The 20,937-nt window shown below is 44.7% G+C and overlaps 1 protein-coding gene across 8 annotated transcripts in view; it reads right to left on the bottom strand.

Moving 5' to 3' along the window:
• LOC128689222 (uncharacterized) overlaps nucleotides 1-20,937 on the bottom strand; it is a 413,444-nt gene that overhangs the window by 113,952 nt on the left and 278,555 nt on the right. Inside the window, exon 2 of one of the 8 annotated variants that reach the window (XM_070086381.1) lies at nucleotides 5,208-6,260. The exons of 6 other annotated variants lie outside the window; for them this stretch is intronic. In XM_070086381.1, coding sequence (XP_069942482.1) covers nucleotides 5,208-5,389 — 182 coding nt within the window. In that variant the 5' untranslated portion in view covers nucleotides 5,390-6,260. Of the gene's footprint in view, nucleotides 1-5,207; nucleotides 6,261-20,937 lie in introns of those variants that run through there. One more of the 8 variants, XM_070086384.1, reaches the window with a different exon arrangement.

Genomic DNA, 20,937 nt, shown 5'->3' with positions numbered 1-20,937 from the left:
AAGGCTTGAACAAGCCCTCCATAAATCCTAGAGCCCTCCATAAATCCCAGAGTCCTCCATCATAAATCCTAGAGCCCTCCATAAATCCTAGAGCTCACCATCATAAATCCTAGAGCCCTCCATAAACCCTAGAGCCCTTCATAAATCCTAGAGCTCACCATAAATCCTAGGGCCCTCCATAAATCCTAGAGTCCTCCATCATAATATCCTATAGCCCTCCATAAATCCTAGAGCCTTCCATAAATCCTAGAGCTCACCATCCTAAATCCTAGAGCCCTCCATAAATCCTAGAGCCCTCCATAAACCCTAGAGCCCTTCATAAATCCTAGAGCTCACCATAAATCCTAGGGCCCTCCATAAATCCTAGAGCCCACCATCATAAATCCTAGAGCCTTCCATAAATCCTAGGGCCCTCCATAAATCCTAGAGCCCACCATCATAAATCCTAGAGCCCACCATCGTAAATCCTAGAGCCCTCCATCATAAATCCTAGAGCCCACCATCATAAATCCTAGAGCCCTCCATCATAAATCCTAGAGCCCACCATCATAAATCCTAGAGCCCTCCATCATAAATCGTAGAGCTGAACTCAAGAACTGAAAATAACCCACAAACTCACTAGGTAATTAGTGTCTCGTAATTAAAAATAGTTAATTGAGACTAGGTAATTACACACGAGGTTCTGACGTGGGAGTTAAGGTTGAAGACTCGCTGTCGTCAGTATGCTGGACCAGATCTTGCCCGTCCCGACCCTGGGACACAGTAATACAGCGGAGTTACATTATTAACGTATCGGCCGTTTCCCACCATGGTAGGGTGACCCAAGAAAGAAGAAACACTTTCGTCATCATTCACTCCATCACTGTCTTGCCAGAGGCGCGCCTACACTACTGTTAAAAATTCCAACATCAACACCCGTCCTTCAGAGGGCAGGCACTGTACTTTCCCACCTCCAGGACTCGAGTCTGGCTAACCAGTTTCCCTGTATTCCTTCATGAATGTTACTTTATTCACACTCCAACAGGACGTCAAGTCTTAAAAACAATTCGTCTCCACTCGCTCCTGTCCAAAACCCTCACGTACGCTTGCTGGAAGTTCAAACCCATTAGTATTAATAATAATTTTTAAAGGAGTGGAATCTTGAGAATTTGTGATATCTTAGAGGTTCAGTGATTCTTCGTCTTCACCTGTAGAGGGAGCGTCTGTCTTTCTAACCTGCATCTTCTCTTAATGGTATGAGTCAGGAGTATCATACTTGTAGTGCTGTTGAGCTTATCCTCTCCAGATGGTTTAAATATGTTATTCATACTGTCTTCCCACTGAATTTCGCTGAAGTCATGAATAATTTGCTCCCGAGTATTATATTCCTTGTTGAAATTTGTTGAATACTTCCCCATGAGAGTTTGTTGCTCAAGAACAGTAGAGTATGTAGGTGTGAGCTTCAACTCTGTTATGACTCGTGATTGTTTTAGACCGTTGCATCACCACTAGATCTTCCTTATTATTGCATAGGTCAAAGATATTTTCTAGTCTGTTCGATTCCACTATTTACTGGATTAAGGCGAATTTATCGATCTTACTACTTTCTGTGACTCTTCCAAACTGTCTCTTGGAATTGTTTCCTTTATTACAGTAATTACTATATTCTTCCATTTTACATGTCTTAAATAGAAATCAGTAAGAATTAGGATGTTAAAGACCGAGTTTAAAAGATTTTCAGTAGGTAGTCTTTGAAATGTTGATAAATTGTATTTGATAGTTCATTGGCGTATGCAACAACTAGACTGATTTTTAAGTTTTACTGCCAAAATTTCGACTACATCTTTCCTGGTGTTAAATAAAACAGTGGCCTTTTTTTTTTTTAAGGTCACAAAGTGGACTGTACCCAAGCATCCACATTTCGTTGTTAAAGTAATCTTTAATATGGGTCTCTGTGAAAGCTGCAAACATTGCATTTAAATTTGAGAAGTCCACCAATAAACGGCACTTTTTTGTTTGGTTTTAGACCTTGTATATTTTAACAATAATGTTGTTTGTGCCTTTCCCTTTCGCCTCCCATCACTAGAAAATGTTTTTGGCTTGAATGTGTGACTAATTTGATGACGTGACTTGCACTTCCTGGTTCCTGCAAGTGGTATGCGAGTCAGTCTGCGTTATAACATTATTTATCCATCTATTACACACTTTATCTTAAAAAAATTTGCATCAGGTAGGACATAAGGTGGTGAATGGTATGTTGATACCGACACACTGTGGAAAAGGACACTTGTGTACGGTTCAGGACAATTATTAAAAGAAACTCTTCATGACGAGTGGCTTCTCGTGGGTAAATCAGGTTCGTTTTACCCGGACATTCCATATTTACAAACCTTAAGCATAGATATTACAAATTTTGAATTTCTGTTGGTTGGGATTTATAGCAGCTGATTCAAATTGTTTTTGGATTTGTACAAGTACTGGGAGCAGCCGAATCTCTTAGTGTGTGTGTACTCACCTATTTGTGGTTGCAGGAGGTTGAGTCATAGCTCCTGGCCCCGCATCTTCACTGATTGCTTATAGGTCCTCTCTCCCTGCTCCGTGAGCTTTATCAAACCTCGTCTTAAAACTATGTCATTTGCCACTACGTCATTTTCCAGACTATTCCACTTCCTGACAACTCTAAGGAAATACTTCCTAACATCCCTTTGACTCATCTGAGTCTTCAACTTCCAATTGTGACCCCTTGTTTCTGTGTCCCATCTCTGAAACATCCTGTCTCTGTCCTGTGTGTGTGTGTGTGTGTGTGTGTGTGTGTGGTGAGAGAGAGAGAGATGATTGGTGTACCACTTTAGTGTATTTCGTTGATTGCAGTGTATCGCTGTATCAGCAGCTACAGCAGTATTTTTTCTGAACTCTTGAGTGGAATTTTACGTGCTGCTGTCATCTACAAGATTCTCTCTCTATATCTCTCTCTCTCTCTCTCTCTCTTTCTCTCTATCTCTCTCTCTCTGTCTCTCTCTGTCTCTCTCTGTCTCTGTCTCTCTCTGTCTCTGTCTCTCTCTGTCTCTCTCTGTCTCTCTCTCTCTCTCTGTCTCTCTCTGTCTCTCTCTGTCTCTCTCTATCTCTCTCTCTCTCTGTCTCTCTCTGTCTCTCTCTGTCTCTCTCTGTCTCTCTCTCTCTCTCTCTCTCTCTCTCTCTCTCTCTCTCTCTCTCTCTCTCTCTCTCTCTCTCTCTCTCTCTCTCTCTCTCTCTCTCTCTCTCTCTCTCTCTCTCTCTCTGTTCTGAGGGAGCTACACTTGCTACCAATTCACGATTGTAGTTTTGTGTGTCAGGTTATGACCTTCATGACCATGTTATATAAATGGCGAGGTGCCCATAATAGAACAAGCTTTTGTTAGGGTATCTGCGTGGAGCTTTAGCAAGTGATGGCTTAATGAAGCTCTACACGGAGCAAATGTCCCAGTTAAAAGCTTTTTCTCCGTTGTATCATTTCTTTCGAAGGTGTACTTAATCACTAAAAATATATAAAACAGCGTCGACACACCTGGGAGCTACGTGTGTGTACAATCGCAAACCAGGATCAAATATGCAGGTGTATCACAGGTGGTGTGAGGATATGTGTAGTGTGAGATCCAGCATTGTGAAGGGTCTCTCACCCTACGACACCCCTCACACCCTGAAGACGTACATCTCTATAGTACTGATTGTTAAGGTTCCACTTAACACAGCGAACCGTTCTCTTATTCCTATGGTTTTAATTATACTTAAGTCTCGTAGATTTTGGGTAATCATGATTTTGTGTCTAGGTATTGCTCATTTATGTGCTTCAGTGTAAATAGGTCTACACAGCTCCTACCCTTCCTAAATCCTCCTTTCTCATCTGCTTCTTTCACTTAATTCTTTAAATAATTCCACCGTGCGCTTTACAGAGTAAACTCAGAAGCATTTCTCACTCCACTTTTTTCCCTTATACAAAAGTACTAAAGAACTTTGTATGCAATGTGCCAATCCTTGGGTACCTTTTTTTTCATGTGTAAGATAAGATTTCGTTCGGATTTTTAACCCCGGAGGGTTAGCCACCCAGGATAACCCAAGAAAGTCAGTGCGTCATCGAGGACTGTCTAACTTATTTCCATTGGGGTCCTTAATCTTGTCCCCCAGGATGTGACCCACACCAGTCGACTAACACCCAGGTACCTATTTGCTGCTAGGTGAACAGGACAACAGGTGTAAGGAAACGTGCCGAAATGTTTCCACCCGCCGGGAATCGAACCCGGGCCCTCCGTGTGTGAAGCGGGAGCTTTAGCCACCAGGCCACCGGGCCACCTGTATTAAACAAATACTTAGTCATTTTAAAACTGTGTTCTCATCTACATTTAACATCTGTCGTACTACCATCTGTCCCAGATAAGGAAATGCAAATGCTAGGTTTAAAAGCTAACATGTACATTTATATGTACATATTGTATAGACACATACATGTCTGTGCATTAAGATCACAGTGAAAAGTAATAATCAAAGTGGTTTCATGATCTTTCACATTATCAAGGAATAGCAAAAATAGTCACAGAAGTGTATAGCAGAGATGTGGCCTGAGAGTGCACTCAGTGGGTTGTTTCTTACCTCACAAAATGCTGGAAATACATTTCCATTCTTTTGAAATTTTTAGTCAGCTTAAAGATGATACGTAAAGGCTTTCTCAAGATTTTAAGTCATTTTAAGAGTTACATGTCAGGTAAAGATGAATTTGTCAACATAGTTTATAATTCTCATAAATTTTATATGAACAAATGAATCTAGTTTATACAATTCTGGACTTGTATTCAAATTGTAATCAGTACTATATATTATAGAGCTTAGCTCTATTATATTTTAATCCGCCATTGATTTGCTTGTTAAAACTTTCACAGTTCTTGAAAATAAGTCAACTGTACAGCACAAAATACTATAATCACTACTATATCATCTCAGTACAAACTTTTATTATTTACTCTTCACGAAACATTTAAAAATATACTGACATATAGAATAAAAAATATATACAAATATAAATGATCTGTAGAGTAAAAAAAAGTTAAAAATGATATATGAATAATTGAATCTATACTGTAGGAATTGAAAAAAAAAATAATGAAAAATAATTTGAGGCCTACATAGCGAGCAATAGTGAGAAGTAAGATACAGTTTTGAGTCAAGTGATAAGAGTAGCGTGTGTGGGGTGTTCCTACCCTCTACTGGTGGTGTTGTTGAGGGGACGAGGCAGCAGGTCCTCACCCAGGGCGTGGATGGCAGGCTCACTGCGGTACAGGCGACCTCTGGATCCTCCCACTCCTGCAGGATGCTGCCTGGCTGCTCGATTCTTGTTCTTCCGCTCCAGCAGGAGATGAGCGAGCACTCTGCAGGCATCCATCCTGCAGTCACTCTTCTATCGATGCTGCTTCGTCAGTTTTCCCCAACAAACACCGTAAACTTTTCTATATCACAAAGTTTTCACTGAAAGTGTTACTTCGGCATGTTTTCCGAGCACTCAGATCTGTTCGAACACATTCTTAAATCGTTAAAAGTTCTGTAGAAGCCGAATTTAGTTCTAAATGTAGAGCCATACAAATGTCGTTTTGGTGTGAGAGGTCTCGTAGAGTAACACCGCCATCCCTTTGACTGAAGCATTTAAACCCCTCCCCCCTTTTTTTAGCCAGCTGCTGCCTAGCTAACACGCAGCTAGGTGGTGCAGCAAACTGTCTGCATCAGCAATACACCATAATTAGCTTCTAGAAGGAAATCAGTTCTTAAGTATGCCAAGCGAGCTATTCTTCTGGAGGGAACTTAGTCCCCAAGAAGAATATTTTTTCTCAACAAGTAATCCGGTAGCCTGGAAGAAAGTTGATACTGAGAAAGTCCAGAAGCTGGTCGTAATGAAGACAGCAGATCTGCAGGAGAGTTGGGTCTCTGAAAGAATGCAAGTCTTTTGGAGGGAAGCTAATTCTTAAGACGAAAGCCTGTTTCCTGGGAGTAGAGCTGGTCTAGAGGAGCTGTCAGGCTATCAGACGGCCTTGATGCCCCCTTGTAGGGCAGCGAGATATTTGCATACTTTTTCCAGGAGTTTGCTAGTGCATGAGGTGCGTGCATGACACAGCAGGTGGTGAGCGAGCGCCTGTGTGCTGCGCTGCGCCCAGGATTGCGTCTCACACATCAGCCCACCCAGCATGTCACTGCAAGACCACTCTTCCTGGGGCTCGAGTTAAGTGTGTACACTAGTGTATCCATCACTAGTTTAGTATATCCTGTAAGGTGACACAGTGAAAGTTGCATATTAGGCTATGTCATATTTTTGTTGGATATATAACGACATTTCGTAAGGAACATCATAGTTAACGTTATCTTGTGTGTGTAACGATGACGTCTTCTAAAGAGACTGACATAACACAGGTGTACAAGACTGATCTTCAACACACAGCTCAGCAATTTACGTCACGCTGTAGAAAGTAGCAGTACCCTGCCTGCAACCCTTTACAATTCCCTGTCTGCAACTATGCATAATACCTTGTCTGAAACTATACACAATACCTTTGCAGCCATTTACAATACCCTGTCTGCAACCATTTAGAATACTGTCTGCAACTGTACACCATACCCTGTCTGCAACCATTTACAATTCTCTGCAGCCCTTCACAGTACTGGTTGTAGCCAAAATATTGTGAATGGTTGCATTCACAATACTGTCTGCAACCATTTACAATTCTCTGCAGTCCTTCACAGTACTGGTTGTAGCCAAAATATTGTGAATGGTTGCATTCACAATACTGTCTGCAACCATTAAAAACACTGACGGATAAGGCAGATGAAAGTTAAGACACATGTGCAACATCTGGATATCTTTACTGTAGACGTTTCGCCATCCAGTGACTTTATCAATACAAATTCTAGGACATAATTGGAAGACAGAACTATATACAAAAGATGAGGTAGTCAGTCCCTCAGCCTGGGAGTTAGTGTTCACTGGATGGCGAAACGTCTACAATAAAGATATCGAGATGTTGCACATGTGTCTTAACTTTCACATTGTCAGTATTTTATACCTTTCTTGCGCGAGTAAGGCAGATGTGCAACAGTTGGGTATAGTTATTGTTGAAACGTTTCGCCTACGCGGTAGGCTTCATCAGTCAAATGCAGAGGAAAATGTATTGAAGGTAGCAGTAGTGGCGAGGTAAAGATGTAATCAGTCCATCAACCTTGAAGAAATAGTTTGAGGTGGTCAGTCCCTCAGCCTGGAGAAGTGTTCAGCTCTACACAGGTAAAGCTTTTAACAGATAAAACACTTCACAGAGCGAAAGGTTGCCCCAACAAAAGCTTGTTCCACAACGTGTGACATACGCAAGACAATGTATTTTCACAACTAAACCAACATGTGGACAAAGAAATGTCAAACCCACCCACTAGAACTTTCAGATATATTCTCTAGAACTAAAAATGTTAATTTTAATATGCCAGTGCTTCTGTCAGCCGGAAAAAAACACTGTCAGCGTGTTGAGCAGTCGTTGGGAGAGAATGTTGCGGTGACAGCAGTCGTTGGGAGAGAATGTTGCGGTGACAGCAGTCGTTGGGAGTGTGTTGCAGTGACAACAGTCGTTGGGAGTGTGTTGCAGTGACAACAGTCGTTGGGAGTGTGTTGCAGTGACAACAGTCGTTGAATTCTCTGTGGACACACCTTGACAGCCACAGAGTCGAGATGTGTTGCATGTCCCTCTAGGCGCATGTCCCTCTAGCCGCATGTCCCTCTAGCCGCATGCTGTCCTTGTCCAGGTGCAGCACAACCGCACTTCCGGTGAGAGTTCCCACGGCTATATTGGCAATTACCGCTCCGAGGAGGAGTGGAGGAAGAAGGGGAAGATGAAGAGAAAGAAGAGGACTGAGACTGACCCACCATAGGTGGAAGGGAAAGAGAAATGTAACCCTTAAGAACTCCAAGAGAGGGAGGGGAGGGGTGATCTTGCTCTCAGTAACTACACTAGAGCAGGAAAGGGGTGATCTTGTCCTCCGTAACCTCACCAGACAAGGTACCACACCCAGCAGTATGAATCAGTAGTCAACATTCCATATCATGAGAGTTGCAGAATCCACTGTTCACTCTCTGTCTTCACCTTACAACATAGCGCAGCAAAGTTCGTGATAATCGTGTACACATTGGAGGAGAAACACACCTTGCTCAGGCATCAACATTTCTGCCACATTCCCAGAATGATGAACTTTTCAGTAATTTTTAAATGATCATGAAAGCTACCAAGGTTAAGCATATTTTACCATAATGTGTGAGTGTTACTCGTCTTTATCATTCAGTTTGTGGAAAAATATGAACTTCCTGACAGTTCTTCAGAGTGAAAGCTACCACTGTTACGAGCACTCCTGGTACTCTGGGAAAGCTGCCACTGGTACGAGCACTCCTTGTACTCTGGGAAAGCTGCCACTGGTACGAGCACTCCTTGTACTCTGGGAAAGCTACCACTGGTACGAGCACTCCTTGTACTCTGGGAAAGCTACCACTGGTACGAGCACTCCTTGTACTCTGGGAAAGCTGCCACTGGTACGAGCACTCCTTGTACTCTGGGAAAGCTGCCACTGGTACGAGCGCTCCTTGTACTCTGGGAAAGCTGCCACTGGTACGAGCACTCCTTGTATTCTGGGAAGCTACCACTGGTACGAGCACTCCTTGTACTCTGGGAAGCTACCACTGGTACGAGCACTCCTTGTACTCTGGGAAAGCTGCCACTGGTACGAGCGCTCCTTGTACTCTGGGAAAGCTGCCACTGGTACGAGCAATCCTTGTACTCTGGGAAAGCTGCCACTGGTACGAGCACTCCTTGTACTCTGGGAAAGCTGCCACTGGTACGAGCACTCCTTGTACTCTGGGAAGCTACCACTGGTACGAGCACTCCTTGTACTCTGGGAAGCTACCACTGGTACGAGCACTCCTTGTACTCTGGGAAAGCTGCCACTGGTACGAGCACTCCTTGTACTCTGGGAAAGCTGCCACTGGTACGAGCATTCCTTGTACTCTGGGAAAGCTACCACTGGTACGAGCACTCCTTGTATTCTGGGAAAGCTACCACTGGTACGAGCACTCCTTGTACTCTGGGAAAGCTACAACTGGTACAAGCACTCCTTGTGCTCTGGGAAAGCTGTCATTGGTACAAGCACTCCTTGTACTCTGGGAAAGCTGCCACTGGTACAAGCACTCCTTGTACTCTGGGAAAGCTACCACTGGTACGAGCACTCCTTGTACTCTGGGAAAGCTACCATTGGTACAAGCACTCCTTGTGCTCTGGGAAAGCTGTCATTGGTACAAGCACTCCTTGTACTCTGGGAAAGCTACCACTGGTACGAGCACTCCTTGTACTCTGGGAAAGCTACCACTGGTACGAGCACTCCTTGTACTCTGGGAAAGCTACCACTGGTACGAGCACTCCTTGTACTCTGGGAAAGCTACCACTGGTACGAGCACTCCTTGTACTCTGGGAAAGCTGTCATTGGTACAAGCACTCCTTGTTCTCTGGGAAAGCTACCACTGGTACGAGCACTCCTTGTACTCTGGGAAAGCTGTCATTGGTACAAGCACTCCTTGTTCTCTGGGAAAGCTGTCATTGGTACAAGCACTCCATGTTCTCTGGGAAAGCTGTCATTGGTACAAGCACTCCTTGTACTCTGGGAAAGCTACCACTGGTACGAGCACTCCTTGTTCTCTGGGAAAGCTGTCATTGGTACAAGCACTCCTTGTTCTCTGGGAAAGCTGTCATTGGTACAAGCACTCCTTGTTCTCTGGGAAAGCTGTCATTGGTACAAGCACTCCTTGTTCTCTGGGAAAGCTGTCATTGGTACAAGCACTCCTTGTTCTCTGGGAAAGCTGTCATTGGTACAAGCACTCCTTGTACTCTGGGAAAGCTACCACTGGTACGAGCGCTCCTTGTACTCTGGGAAAGCTACCACTGGTACAAGCACTCCTTGTACTCTGGGAAAGCTACCACTGGTACGAGCACTCCTTGTACTCTGGGAAAGCTGTCATTGGTACAAGCACTCCTTGTTCTCTGGGAAAGCTACCACTGGTACGAGCACTCCTTGTACTCTGGGAAAGCTGTCATTGGTACAAGCACTCCTTGTTCTCTGGGAAAGCTGTCATTGGTACAAGCACTCCATGTTCTCTGGGAAAGCTGTCATTGGTACAAGCACTCCTTGTACTCTGGGAAAGCTACCACTGGTACGAGCACTCCTTGTTCTCTGGGAAAGCTGTCATTGGTACAAGCACTCCTTGTTCTCTGGGAAAGCTGTCATTGGTACAAGCACTCCTTGTTCTCTGGGAAAGCTGTCATTGGTACAAGCACTCCTTGTTCTCTGGGAAAGCTGTCATTGGTACAAGCACTCCTTGTTCTCTGGGAAAGCTGTCATTGGTACAAGCACTCCTTGTTCTCTGGGAAAGCTACCACTGGTACGATCACTCCTCGTACTCTGGGAAAGCTACCACTGGTACAAGCACTCCTTGTGCTCTGGGAAAGCTGTCATTGGTACGAGCACTCCATGTACTGTGGGAAAGCTACCACTGGCACGAGCACTCCATGTACTGTGGGAAAGCTACCACTGGTGCGAGCACTCCTTGTACTCTGGGAAAGCTACCACTGGTACGAGCACTCCTTGTACTCTGGGAAAGCTATCACTGGTACGAGCACTCCTTGTGCTCTGGGAAGCTACCACTGGTACGAGCACTCCTTGTACTCTGGGAAAGCTACCACTGGTACGAGCACTCCTTGTACTCTGGGAAAGCTACCACTGGTACGAGCACTCCTTGTACTCTGGGAAAGCTACCACTGGTACGAGCACTCCTTGTACTCTGGGAAAGCTACCACTGGTACGAGCACTCCTTGTACTCTGGGAAAGCTACCACTGGTACGAACACTCCTTGTACTCTGGGAAAGCTACCACTGGTACGAACACTCCTTGTACTCTGGGAAAGCTACCACTGGTACGAACACTCCTTGTACTCTGGGAAAGCTACCACTGGTACGAACACTCCTTGTACTCTGGGAAAAAGTTAAGATTCAGCTGAAATTCCAAAAGCCTTGAATAAAGAGGCAATAGACAGCATCTGTTTAGAGAAGTCAGCAGAGTTAAGCCAACACGTCTACACACCAGCACAAGCAACACACGTCTACACACCAGCACAAGCAACACACGTCTACACACCAGCACAAGCAACACACGTCTACACACCAGCACAAGCAACACACGTCTACACACCAGCACAAGCAACACACGTCTACACACCACCAGCACAAGCAACACACGTCTACACACCAGCACAAGCAACACACGTCTACACACCAGCACAAGCAACACACGTCTACACACCAGCACAAGCAACACACGTCTACACACCACCAGCACAAGCAACACACGTCTACACACCACCAGCACAAGCAACACACGTCTACACACCAGCACAAGCAACACACGTCTACACACCAGCACAAGCAACACACGTCTACACACCACCAGCACAAGCAACACATGTCTACACACCACCAGCACAAGTAACACATGTCTACACACCACCAGCACAAGTAACACATGTCTACACACCACCAGCACAAGCAACACATGTCTACACACCAGCACAAGCAACACATGTCTACACACCACCAGCACAAGTAACACATGTCTACACACCACCAGCACAAGTAACACACGTCTACACACCACCAGCACAAGCAACACATGTCTACACACCACCAGCACAAGTAACACATGTCTACACACCACCAGCACAAGCAACACACGTCTACACACCACCAGCACAAGCAACACATGTCTACACACCACCAGCACAAGTAACACATGTCTACACACCACCAGCACAAGCAACACATGTCTACACACCACCAGCACAAGTAACACATGTCTACACACCACCAGCACAAGCAACACACGTCTACACACCACCAGCACAAGCAACACACGTCTACACACCACCAGCACAAGCAACACACGTCTACACACCACCAGCACAAGTAACACACGTCTACACACCACCAGCACAAGCAACACACGTCTACACACCACCAGCACAAGCAACACACGTCTACAGAGTCTTCAGAGAGGATTTATGAAAAAATTAATAGCACAGTTGCAGTGAAGATATCATTAGAGCAGGAATATCCTTCATATCATAGCTGTTGTGTCACTGAGTCTTTGTAAGGAACATAAAACGCTGCAACTGTGTGCCTCACAAATTCTGAAGTGATGACTCGTAAAATGAGGGGAAAAAACATGTTGGGAAATAGATAATCAAATTTGTAACGAAGGACTTGGGAATAATAACCTGAGATTACCTATCATTTAGAGAACACAATATGACAGACACAGCAAATGACAGGAAACAGACAGGTTGGATTATGAGAACCTTTAAAATAAGAGAAGTAATTTTAGTGATGCTGCTTGAATTACTTGTGCTTTCACGTCTCAGATATTGTTCTATGTTTCTTACGGGTTTAGAGGAATAAGTGGAAATTGTTTATGGCACGCATAGAATCAGTAAAATATCTAAATTAATGAATATTCCATGAAGGACTTTAAATTTACTCTCTGGAACCGAGAAGACAGATGCCTGGTAATATAAATGTGAAATATTCTCCAGAGCCAGGTCTCAAAACTACACACTGTCATAACTTATGGGAGTAAGACGTGAGGCAGTGTGGAGTAGACAGTGAAAAGCAAGAGTATCATAGACAGTCATCATCATCCCTGGTCCATGACTCTTCAGCCTTCTACTAATGGATATAAGAAATACTGCCAGTACAAACGTAGATTTCAAGAAGAAAATGGAGCAGTTCCTGTATTAAGTGCTAGGTCAGCTAGGTTAGGGTAGCTATGTAGGCTTGTAGGTGGCGGGCAGCTGGTGGTGATCACACACACCACCCCTTCATAAAATACAGTGAGTGAAACTTTGTTACCATAAGTTTGTTGTACACCTGTGTACTGTCTTCATTACTGTATATATAGACACTGTCCCCGCCGCCGCAGACTGTGACGCGGTTATGTCAGCTGTCACCGCACGCCAACGCACACAACTAATAACAATGCTCTCCAAATTATAGGTGCTGGGGGTCGAATCTTGCTTCCTCCCTGGCGGGGACTCTCAACCTGCAGTGGACCCGCCCGGGCTCTTCCTCTATCTCATAATTATTCTGAAAGCTGTGTATAGAATTACTTTCTGCCACATCAAGTTCATTCGTCGTTTTTATTTTTTCTTGACCAGCCTGAAGTCTTTAATAACGTTGTAACTCCATCCACGTTCATACTTTCCATCCCTGCTCTGGTACCCCTGTTACCAGCATGTTAATCCCTCCCTACCTCGTCAGTATTCCCCAAAGGGTCTGTCCCAGACGTCCACTTGGCCGATTTCATGGGACTGAGAAATTACCTGGGTGGGCTAAATTTGAACAACCTTACTATGGGTCAGGTAGCTAATATGACGTTTTTCAGTAAATATTTCTAGCTGCCCAGATAACGTATGTTCCCAGTAGGGAAATTAGACGAACCAAAAATGATCCCAAATGAATAAACAGTTGATTAAAACATCTCACTGGTCAAAGGAGAGGCATATATAGGCGTATCAAGAGGAGAGGGGCAGTTAAGAAATATATTCAGTTAAAGAGAAAAAAAGGAATAGGAAAAGCTAAGAGATTGTAAGGCTAAAGTGGCAAGGGATTCTAAGACTAACCCAAAAGGTTTCCTTTGGGTATATAGAAGTAAGATTAGGGATATTCCAGCAGGTTCTTTCTTACACAGGATGATATTCCAGCAGGTTCTTTCTTACACAGGATGATATTCCAGCAGGATCTTTTTTACACAATGATATGCCAGCAGGATTTTTTTACACAGGATGATATTCCAGCAGGATCTTTTTTACACAAAGATATTCCAGCAGGATTTTTTTACACAGGATGATATTCCAGCAGGATCTTTCTTACACAGGATGATATTCCAGCAGGTTCTTTCTTACACAGGATTATATTCCAGCAGGATCTTTCTTACACAGGATATTCCAGCAGGTTCTTTCTTACACAGGATTATATTCCAGCAGGATCTTTCTTACACAGGATATTCCAGCAGGTTCTTTCTTACACAGGATTATATTCCAGCAGGATCTTTCTTACAAAGGATATTCCAGCAGGTTCTTTCTTACACAGGATGATATTCCAGCAGGATCTTTCTTACACAGGATATTCCAGCAGGATCTTTCTTACACAGGATATTCCAGCAGGTTCTTTCTTACACAGGATGATATTCCAGCAGGTTCTTTCTTACACAGGATGATATTCCAGCAGGTTCTTTCTTACACAGGATGATATTCCAGCAGGTTCTTTCTTACACAGGATGATATTCCAGCAGGATCTTTCTTACACAGGATATTCCAGCAGGATCTTTCTTACACAGGATATTCCGGCAGGTTCTTACACAGGATGATATTCTAGCAGGTTCTTTAGTTTCTTACACGGTACTGTAGTTAATTTTCACTAGTTTTCTTAGTTCTTCAGTCTTCTAACACAAGACACAACATTGCAACAGAACTTGACTTTTCTAAGAGACATCTTACTCCCTGGATGCGCTCTACAACACGGTTAACACACTGACACAGGTGGGTAGGGGCAGCACGGCTGTCAGAAAACTTGTCCATTTGTTTCACCTGGGGATCGAACCCGGGACGGAGATGGAGGGAGAGCCGTCCAGGTGGAGAAGGGAGAGTCGTCGAGGTAGAGGAAGAGTCCTCCAGGTGGAGGAAGGGTCGTCCAGGTGGAGGTAGGGTCGTCCAGGTGGAGGTAGGGTCGTCCAGGTGGAGGTAGGGTCGTCCAGGTGGAGGTAGGGTCGTCCAGGTGGAGGTAGGGTCGTCCCGGTGGAAGGAGGGTCGTCCAGGTTGGAAGTTAATACAGACGTTGCAGTCATGACTCCCACGATCACAATAATACTGCCAGGTTCCCACGGTAGTTTCCCAAGGACAGTTGAACCGTTGTTGAAGTGGTTAGGAGAGTAGGTGAGTGAGGTGTTGTCTAGGAGAGTAGGTGAGTGAGTTGTATAGGAGAGTAGGCGAGTGAGGCGGTGCCAAGCAGTGGGTAAGTCAGGCACGCACCACCAGGTGTTACCTGCTCAGGTTGCTTCAGTCGTGTAGCAGAGAGGAAAATGTACTCGTGCAGTGTGGGCAGCGTGCACGTGCAGTATGGGGTGACATGCACGTGCAGTGTGGGCAGCGTGCACGTGCAGTGTGGGCAGCATGCACGTGCAGTGTGGGGTGACATGCACGCAGGAGCCTGCCAAATTACCGTCTTCCTGTGGGCCACGTGGTGAACCTCACCAACAGCAGCAGTTGCAGCTGCTGTTGCCTCTGCAGGGAAGCTCCCGCCAGTGAACCCCACAACAAGCACCTACTCAGCAGATAACCTTCTTAACTATACTCAGGTTTAACAGCAAGATGGTTTGACGGTTTATATCAATCAATCAAGTTTATTCTCTATAAGGATTACAATGCGGGGTTTACAGATTTTGGATATTGTGTGGTTTACATGTTTTAAAATACTAATTACAGAGGGGGCCACTAGGACACCTAGCATGGATAGGCATTTCGGGCAGACTTAAATTAATTCTTAACATTAAATCCTTACAGATTATGGTATTAAGGCTAAGTGACTTCATCATAATTTGTGAGTTTAGCAATGTGAATGCTTTTGTTTTGGCACAATACAAAGTGTCTATATTGGAGTATCATAGGCAAACTTATGACTAGTTAGGATTTATTATTTTAAGATTAAGATTAGTATTTCTGGGTTTATAGTCAGTGGGTGAGTGAGTGTAAGTGTGAACCACCAGGTGGTTATCATGTAGTTATGTCGGGGGAAGGTCCAAACTAAGGTAAGCCAAGGTATTTTCGCTGGGTATGGAAGTGTGTTTTTCTAATTTGATGTATTTTTACTGGCACTTACGTTTTAAAAATTATTTATCTTCAGTATTTTATAGACAAACGTAGAGTTTCCAGATGTTGAGATCATCTTGTTTAATAAGACGTACTGCAGTTCAGTAGTATATCGGGACATCTTGGCACTCTTGTAAAAACAGTCAAATGGGTGACTGTTGACGGGGCATTCGTTACCTGTTTTCATACCTTAGGTTGTATTTTTTATAGGTGTACAAGCGGTAGGTACGCGGTTGATAATACAAAGTAGCTAGGGGGTACACGCTAGACAGAAGTTTGAGAAATACTGATTTATATAAATATAAGTGTTGAGTGATCCTGAGGTAGCCATCAACACGGGACCTGATAGCTCTGTGGTAAGCTCTTTGAAAGCACCTATGTTTAGTGACTGCAGCATCCATCAGCACAACACCTGTTTTCAGGCTGGTCGGGACGTAAGGCCAAGATTCCTAACACCTGTTAGCCTTCTAGCAGTAAGTTGATGCCCAGGTGTTCACTGCTGTGAGTGGTATCCTAGTGAAGGATCAACCGACTCCAGCAGAGATAAGCTACACTGCTTGGCTTCAAAAAACACGTAGTGCAAAAATTATTCTATTTACGACGGTTTTTTCTTAGAATTGAGCTTTATCGCGAAGTTTGATTCACGAGAAAAAAAATAGCTTACTGTTTTCTTGTGGCGAGATACACGCTGTACTGATGAAGTCCGTACCTCGAGTTTACCAGTATGTACCTTGCGTTTACCACTACACGGATATCAATAAGCAACAAGGTTTAAGAGGCATGTAAATTCCCCGTCTTCCAATAAAGTTCATTTTTCCAGTATAATTTATCTGGTCTATAATTACTATATCGTTGTTTTGTTTCGTAAGGTGACGTTTGGGAACTTTCTTTAATTCATGGTATAATTTAACACATCTTTGAGGATACTTGTGTTGCAACACAATTGTCCTCAGAAATTTGTTAAGTTATACCATGAATTAAAGAAAGTTCCTCAACATCACCTTACGAAACAGCCTTCAACAGGACACAGCTGTTCCACCGTGTGCATAAGGAGGCGGCTGGCCCCGTCCACCGCTGTGTATGAGGGTACTTCTTCATACCAAAGGTCCCAGCGCTGAGAGGTATCACTGGGTACGTTGGTACTCCTTGGCACACCAGAAGGGTCGGAACTGACATGCACCGCTGGCTACCATGTTCTTCATACACCACAAATCTTGGGTGACGTGGACCATTGAGTACAGTCACACCACAGGGACCCGTCCCAGCGCTGACGTAGACCACTGGTTACAATGGTACATCTTCACACAACAAGGACCTGTCCCAGCGCTGACGTGGACCGCGGTACAACGGTACACCGTCAAACAACAAGCATTCGTAGAAAATCGTCAGAGATGGTCACACAAAAGGCGATTCAGATGCGAGAAGTGGTCGGCTGATGGCCCTTTTTAAGGAATAATCTGCATGAGAGGGGAAGATTGCGTCTCTCTCTCTCTCTCTCTCTCTCTCTCTCTCTCTCTCTCTCTCTCTCTCTCTCTCTCTCTCTCTCTCTCTCTCTCTCTCTCTCTCTCTCTCTCTCTCTCTCTCTCTCTTCTCTCTCTATCTATCTCTATCTATCTCTATCTCTCAACGATGCAGGGAGGACAAAAATCTGGAGGAATGTACAAATAAATTTAAATTTGTTCGGCGTTTGCCTTTTGTTATGTGAGAGTTGGTCAGGGAGCTTTTGTCATGTGAGAGTTGGTCAGGGAGCTTTTGTCATGTGAGAGTTGGTCAGGGAGCTTTTGTCATGTGAGAGTTGGTCAGGGAGCTTTTGTCATGTGAGAGTTGGTCAGGGAGCTTTTGTCATGTGAGAGTTGGTCAGGGAGCTTTTGTCATGTGAGAGTTGGTCAGGGAGCTTTTGTCATGTGAGAGTTGGTCAGGGAGCTTTTGTCATGTGAGAGTTGGTCAGGGAGCTTTTGTCATGTGAGAGTTGGTCAGGGAGCTTTTGTCATGTGAGAGTTGGTCAGGGAGCTTTTGTCATGTGAGAGTTGGTCAGGGAGCTTTTGTCATGTGAGAGTTGGTCAGGGAGCTTTTGTCATGTGAGAGTTGGTCAGGGAGCTTTTGTCATGTGAGAGTTGGTCAGGGAGCTTTTGTCATGTGAGAGTTGGTCAGGGAGCTTTTGTCATGTGAGAGTTGGTCAGGGAGCTTTTGTTATGTGAGAGTTGGTCAGGAAGCTTTTGTCATGTGAGAGTTGGTCAGGGAGCTTTTGTCATGTGAGAGTTGGTCAGGGAGCTTTTGTCATGTGAGAGTTGGTCAGGGAGCTTTTGTCATGTGAGAGTTGGTCAGGGAGCTTTTGTCATGTGAGAGTTGGTCAGGGAGCTTTTGTTATGTGAGAGTTGGTCAGGGAGCTTTTGTTATGTGAGAGTTGGTCAGGAAGCTTTTGTCATGTGAGAGTTGGTCAGGGAGCTTTTGTCATGTGAGAGTTGGTCAGGGAGCTTTTGTCATGTGAGAATTGGTCAGGGAGCTTTTGTCATGTGAGAGTTGGTCAGGGAGCTTTTGTCATGTGAGAGTTGGTCAGGGAGCTTTTGTTATGTGAGAGTTGGTCAGGGAGCTTTTATGTGAGAGTTGGTCAGGGAGCTTTTGTTATGTGAGAGTTGGTCAGGGAGCTTTTGTCATGTGAGAGTTGGTCAGGGAGCTTTTGTCATGTGAGAGAGTTGGTCAGGGAGCTTTTATGTGAGAGAGTTGGTCAGGGAGCTTTTGTTATGTGAGAGTTGGTCAGGGAGCTTTTGTTATGTGAGAGTTGGTCAGGGAGCTTTTGTCATGTGAGAGAGTTGGTCAGGGAGCTTTTGTCATGTGAGAGAGTTGGTCAGGGAGCTTTTGTCATGTGAGAGTTGGTCAGGGAGCTTTTGTCATGTGAGAGTTGGTCAGGGAGCTTTTGTCATGTGAGAGTTGGTCAGGGAGCTTTTGTCATGTGAGAGTTGGTCAGGGAGCTTTTGTCATGTGAGAGTTGGTCAGGGAGCTTTTGTCATGTGAGAGTTGGTCAGGGAGCTTTTGTAATGTGAGAGTTGGTCAGGGAGCTTTTGTCATGTGAGAGTTGGTCAGGGAGCTTTTGTTATGTGAGAGTTGGTCAGGAAGCTTTTGTCATGTGAGAGTTGGTCAGGGAGCTTTTGTCATGTGAGAGTTGGTCAGGGAGCTTTTGTCATGTGAGAGTTGGTCAGGGAGCTTTTGTCATGTGAGAGTTGGTCAGGGAGCTTTTGTCATGTGAGAGTTGGTCAGGGAGCTTTTGTTATGTGAGAGTTGGTCAGGGAGCTTTTGTTATGTGAGAGTTGGTCAGGAAGCTTTTGTCATGTGAGAGTTGGTCAGGGAGCTTTTGTCATGTGAGAGTTGGTCAGGGAGCTTTTGTCATGTGAGAGTTGGTCAGGGAGCTTTTGTCATGTGAGAGTTGGTCAGGGAGCTTTTGTCATGTGAGAGTTGGTCAGGGAGCTTTTGTTATGTGAGAGTTGGTCAGGGAGCTTTTATGTGAGAGTTGGTCAGGGAGCTTTTGTTATGTGAGAGTTGGTCAGGGAGCTTTTGTCATGTGAGAGTTGGTCAGGGAGCTTTTGTCATGTGAGAGAGTTGGTCAGGGAGCTTTTATGTGAGAGAGTTGGTCAGGGAGCTTTTGTTATGTGAGAGTTGGTCAGGGAGCTTTTGTTATGTGAGAGTTGGTCAGGGAGCTTTTGTCATGTGAGAGAGTTGGTCAGGGAGCTTTTGTCATGTGAGAGAGTTGGTCAGGGAGCTTTTGTCATGTGAGAGTTGGTCAGGGAGCTTTTGTCATGTGAGAGTTGGTCAGGGAGCTTTTGTCATGTGAGAGTTGGTCAGGGAGCTTTTGTCATGTGAGAGTTGGTCAGGGAGCTTTTGTCATGTGAGAGTTGGTCAGGGAGCTTTTGTCATGTGAGAGTTGGTCAGGGAGCTTTTGTCATGTGAGAGAGTTGGTCAGGGAGCTTTTGTCATGTGAGAGTTGGTCAGGGAGCTTTTGTCATGTGAGTTGGTCAGGGAGCTTTTGTCATGTGAGAGTTGGTCAGGAAGCTTTTGTCATGTGAGAGTTGGTCAGGGAGCTTTTGTCATGTGAGAGTTGGTCAGGGAGCTTTTGTCATGTGAGAGTTGGTCAGGAAGCTTTTGTCATGTGAGAGAGTTGGTCAGGGAGCTTTTGTCATGTGAGAGAGTTGGTCAGGGAGCTTTTGTCATGTGAGAGAGTTGGTCAGGGAGCTTTTGTCATGTGAGAGAGTTGGTCAGGGAGCTTTTGTCATGTGAGAGAGTTGGTCAGGGAGCTTTTGTCATGTGAGAGTTGGTCAGGGAGCTTTTGTCATGTGAGAGAGTTGGTCAGGGAGCTTTTGTCATGTGAGAGAGTTGGTCAGGGAGCTTTTGTCATGTGAGAGAGTTGGTCAGGGAGCTTTTGTCATGTGAGAGAGTTGGTCAGGGAGCTTTTGTCATGTGAGAGAGTTGGTCAGGGAGCTTTTGTCATGTGAGAGAGTTGGTCAGGGAGCTTTTGTCATGTGAGAGAGTTGGTCAGGGAGCTTTAGTCATGTGAGAGAGTTGGTCAGGGAGCTTTTGTCATGTGAGAGTTGGTCAGGGAGCTTTTGTCATGTGAGAGAGTTGGTCAGGGAGCTTTTGTCATGTGAGAGAGTTGGTCAGGGAGCTTTTGTCATGTGAGAGAGTTGGTCAGGGAGCTTTAGTCATGTGAGAGAGTTGGTCAGGGAGCTTTTGTCATGTGAGAGTTGGTCAGGGAGCTTTTTGTCATGTGAGAGAGTTGGTCAGGGAGCTTTAGTCATGTGAGAGAGTTGGTCAGGGAGCTTTTGTCATGTGAGAGTTGGTCAGGGAGCTTTTGTCATGTGAGAGTTGGTCAGGGAGCTTTTGTCATGTGAAAGAGTTGGTCAGGGAGCTTTTGTCATGTGAGAGAGTTGGTCAGGGAGCTTTTGTCATGTGAGATAGTTGGT

This window comes from Cherax quadricarinatus, chromosome 18 (assembly GCF_038502225.1).
Source record: "Cherax quadricarinatus isolate ZL_2023a chromosome 18, ASM3850222v1, whole genome shotgun sequence".
Classification (NCBI taxonomy): domain Eukaryota; kingdom Metazoa; phylum Arthropoda; class Malacostraca; order Decapoda; family Parastacidae; genus Cherax; species Cherax quadricarinatus.
This window is presented reverse-complemented; position numbering and strand designations above follow the sequence as displayed.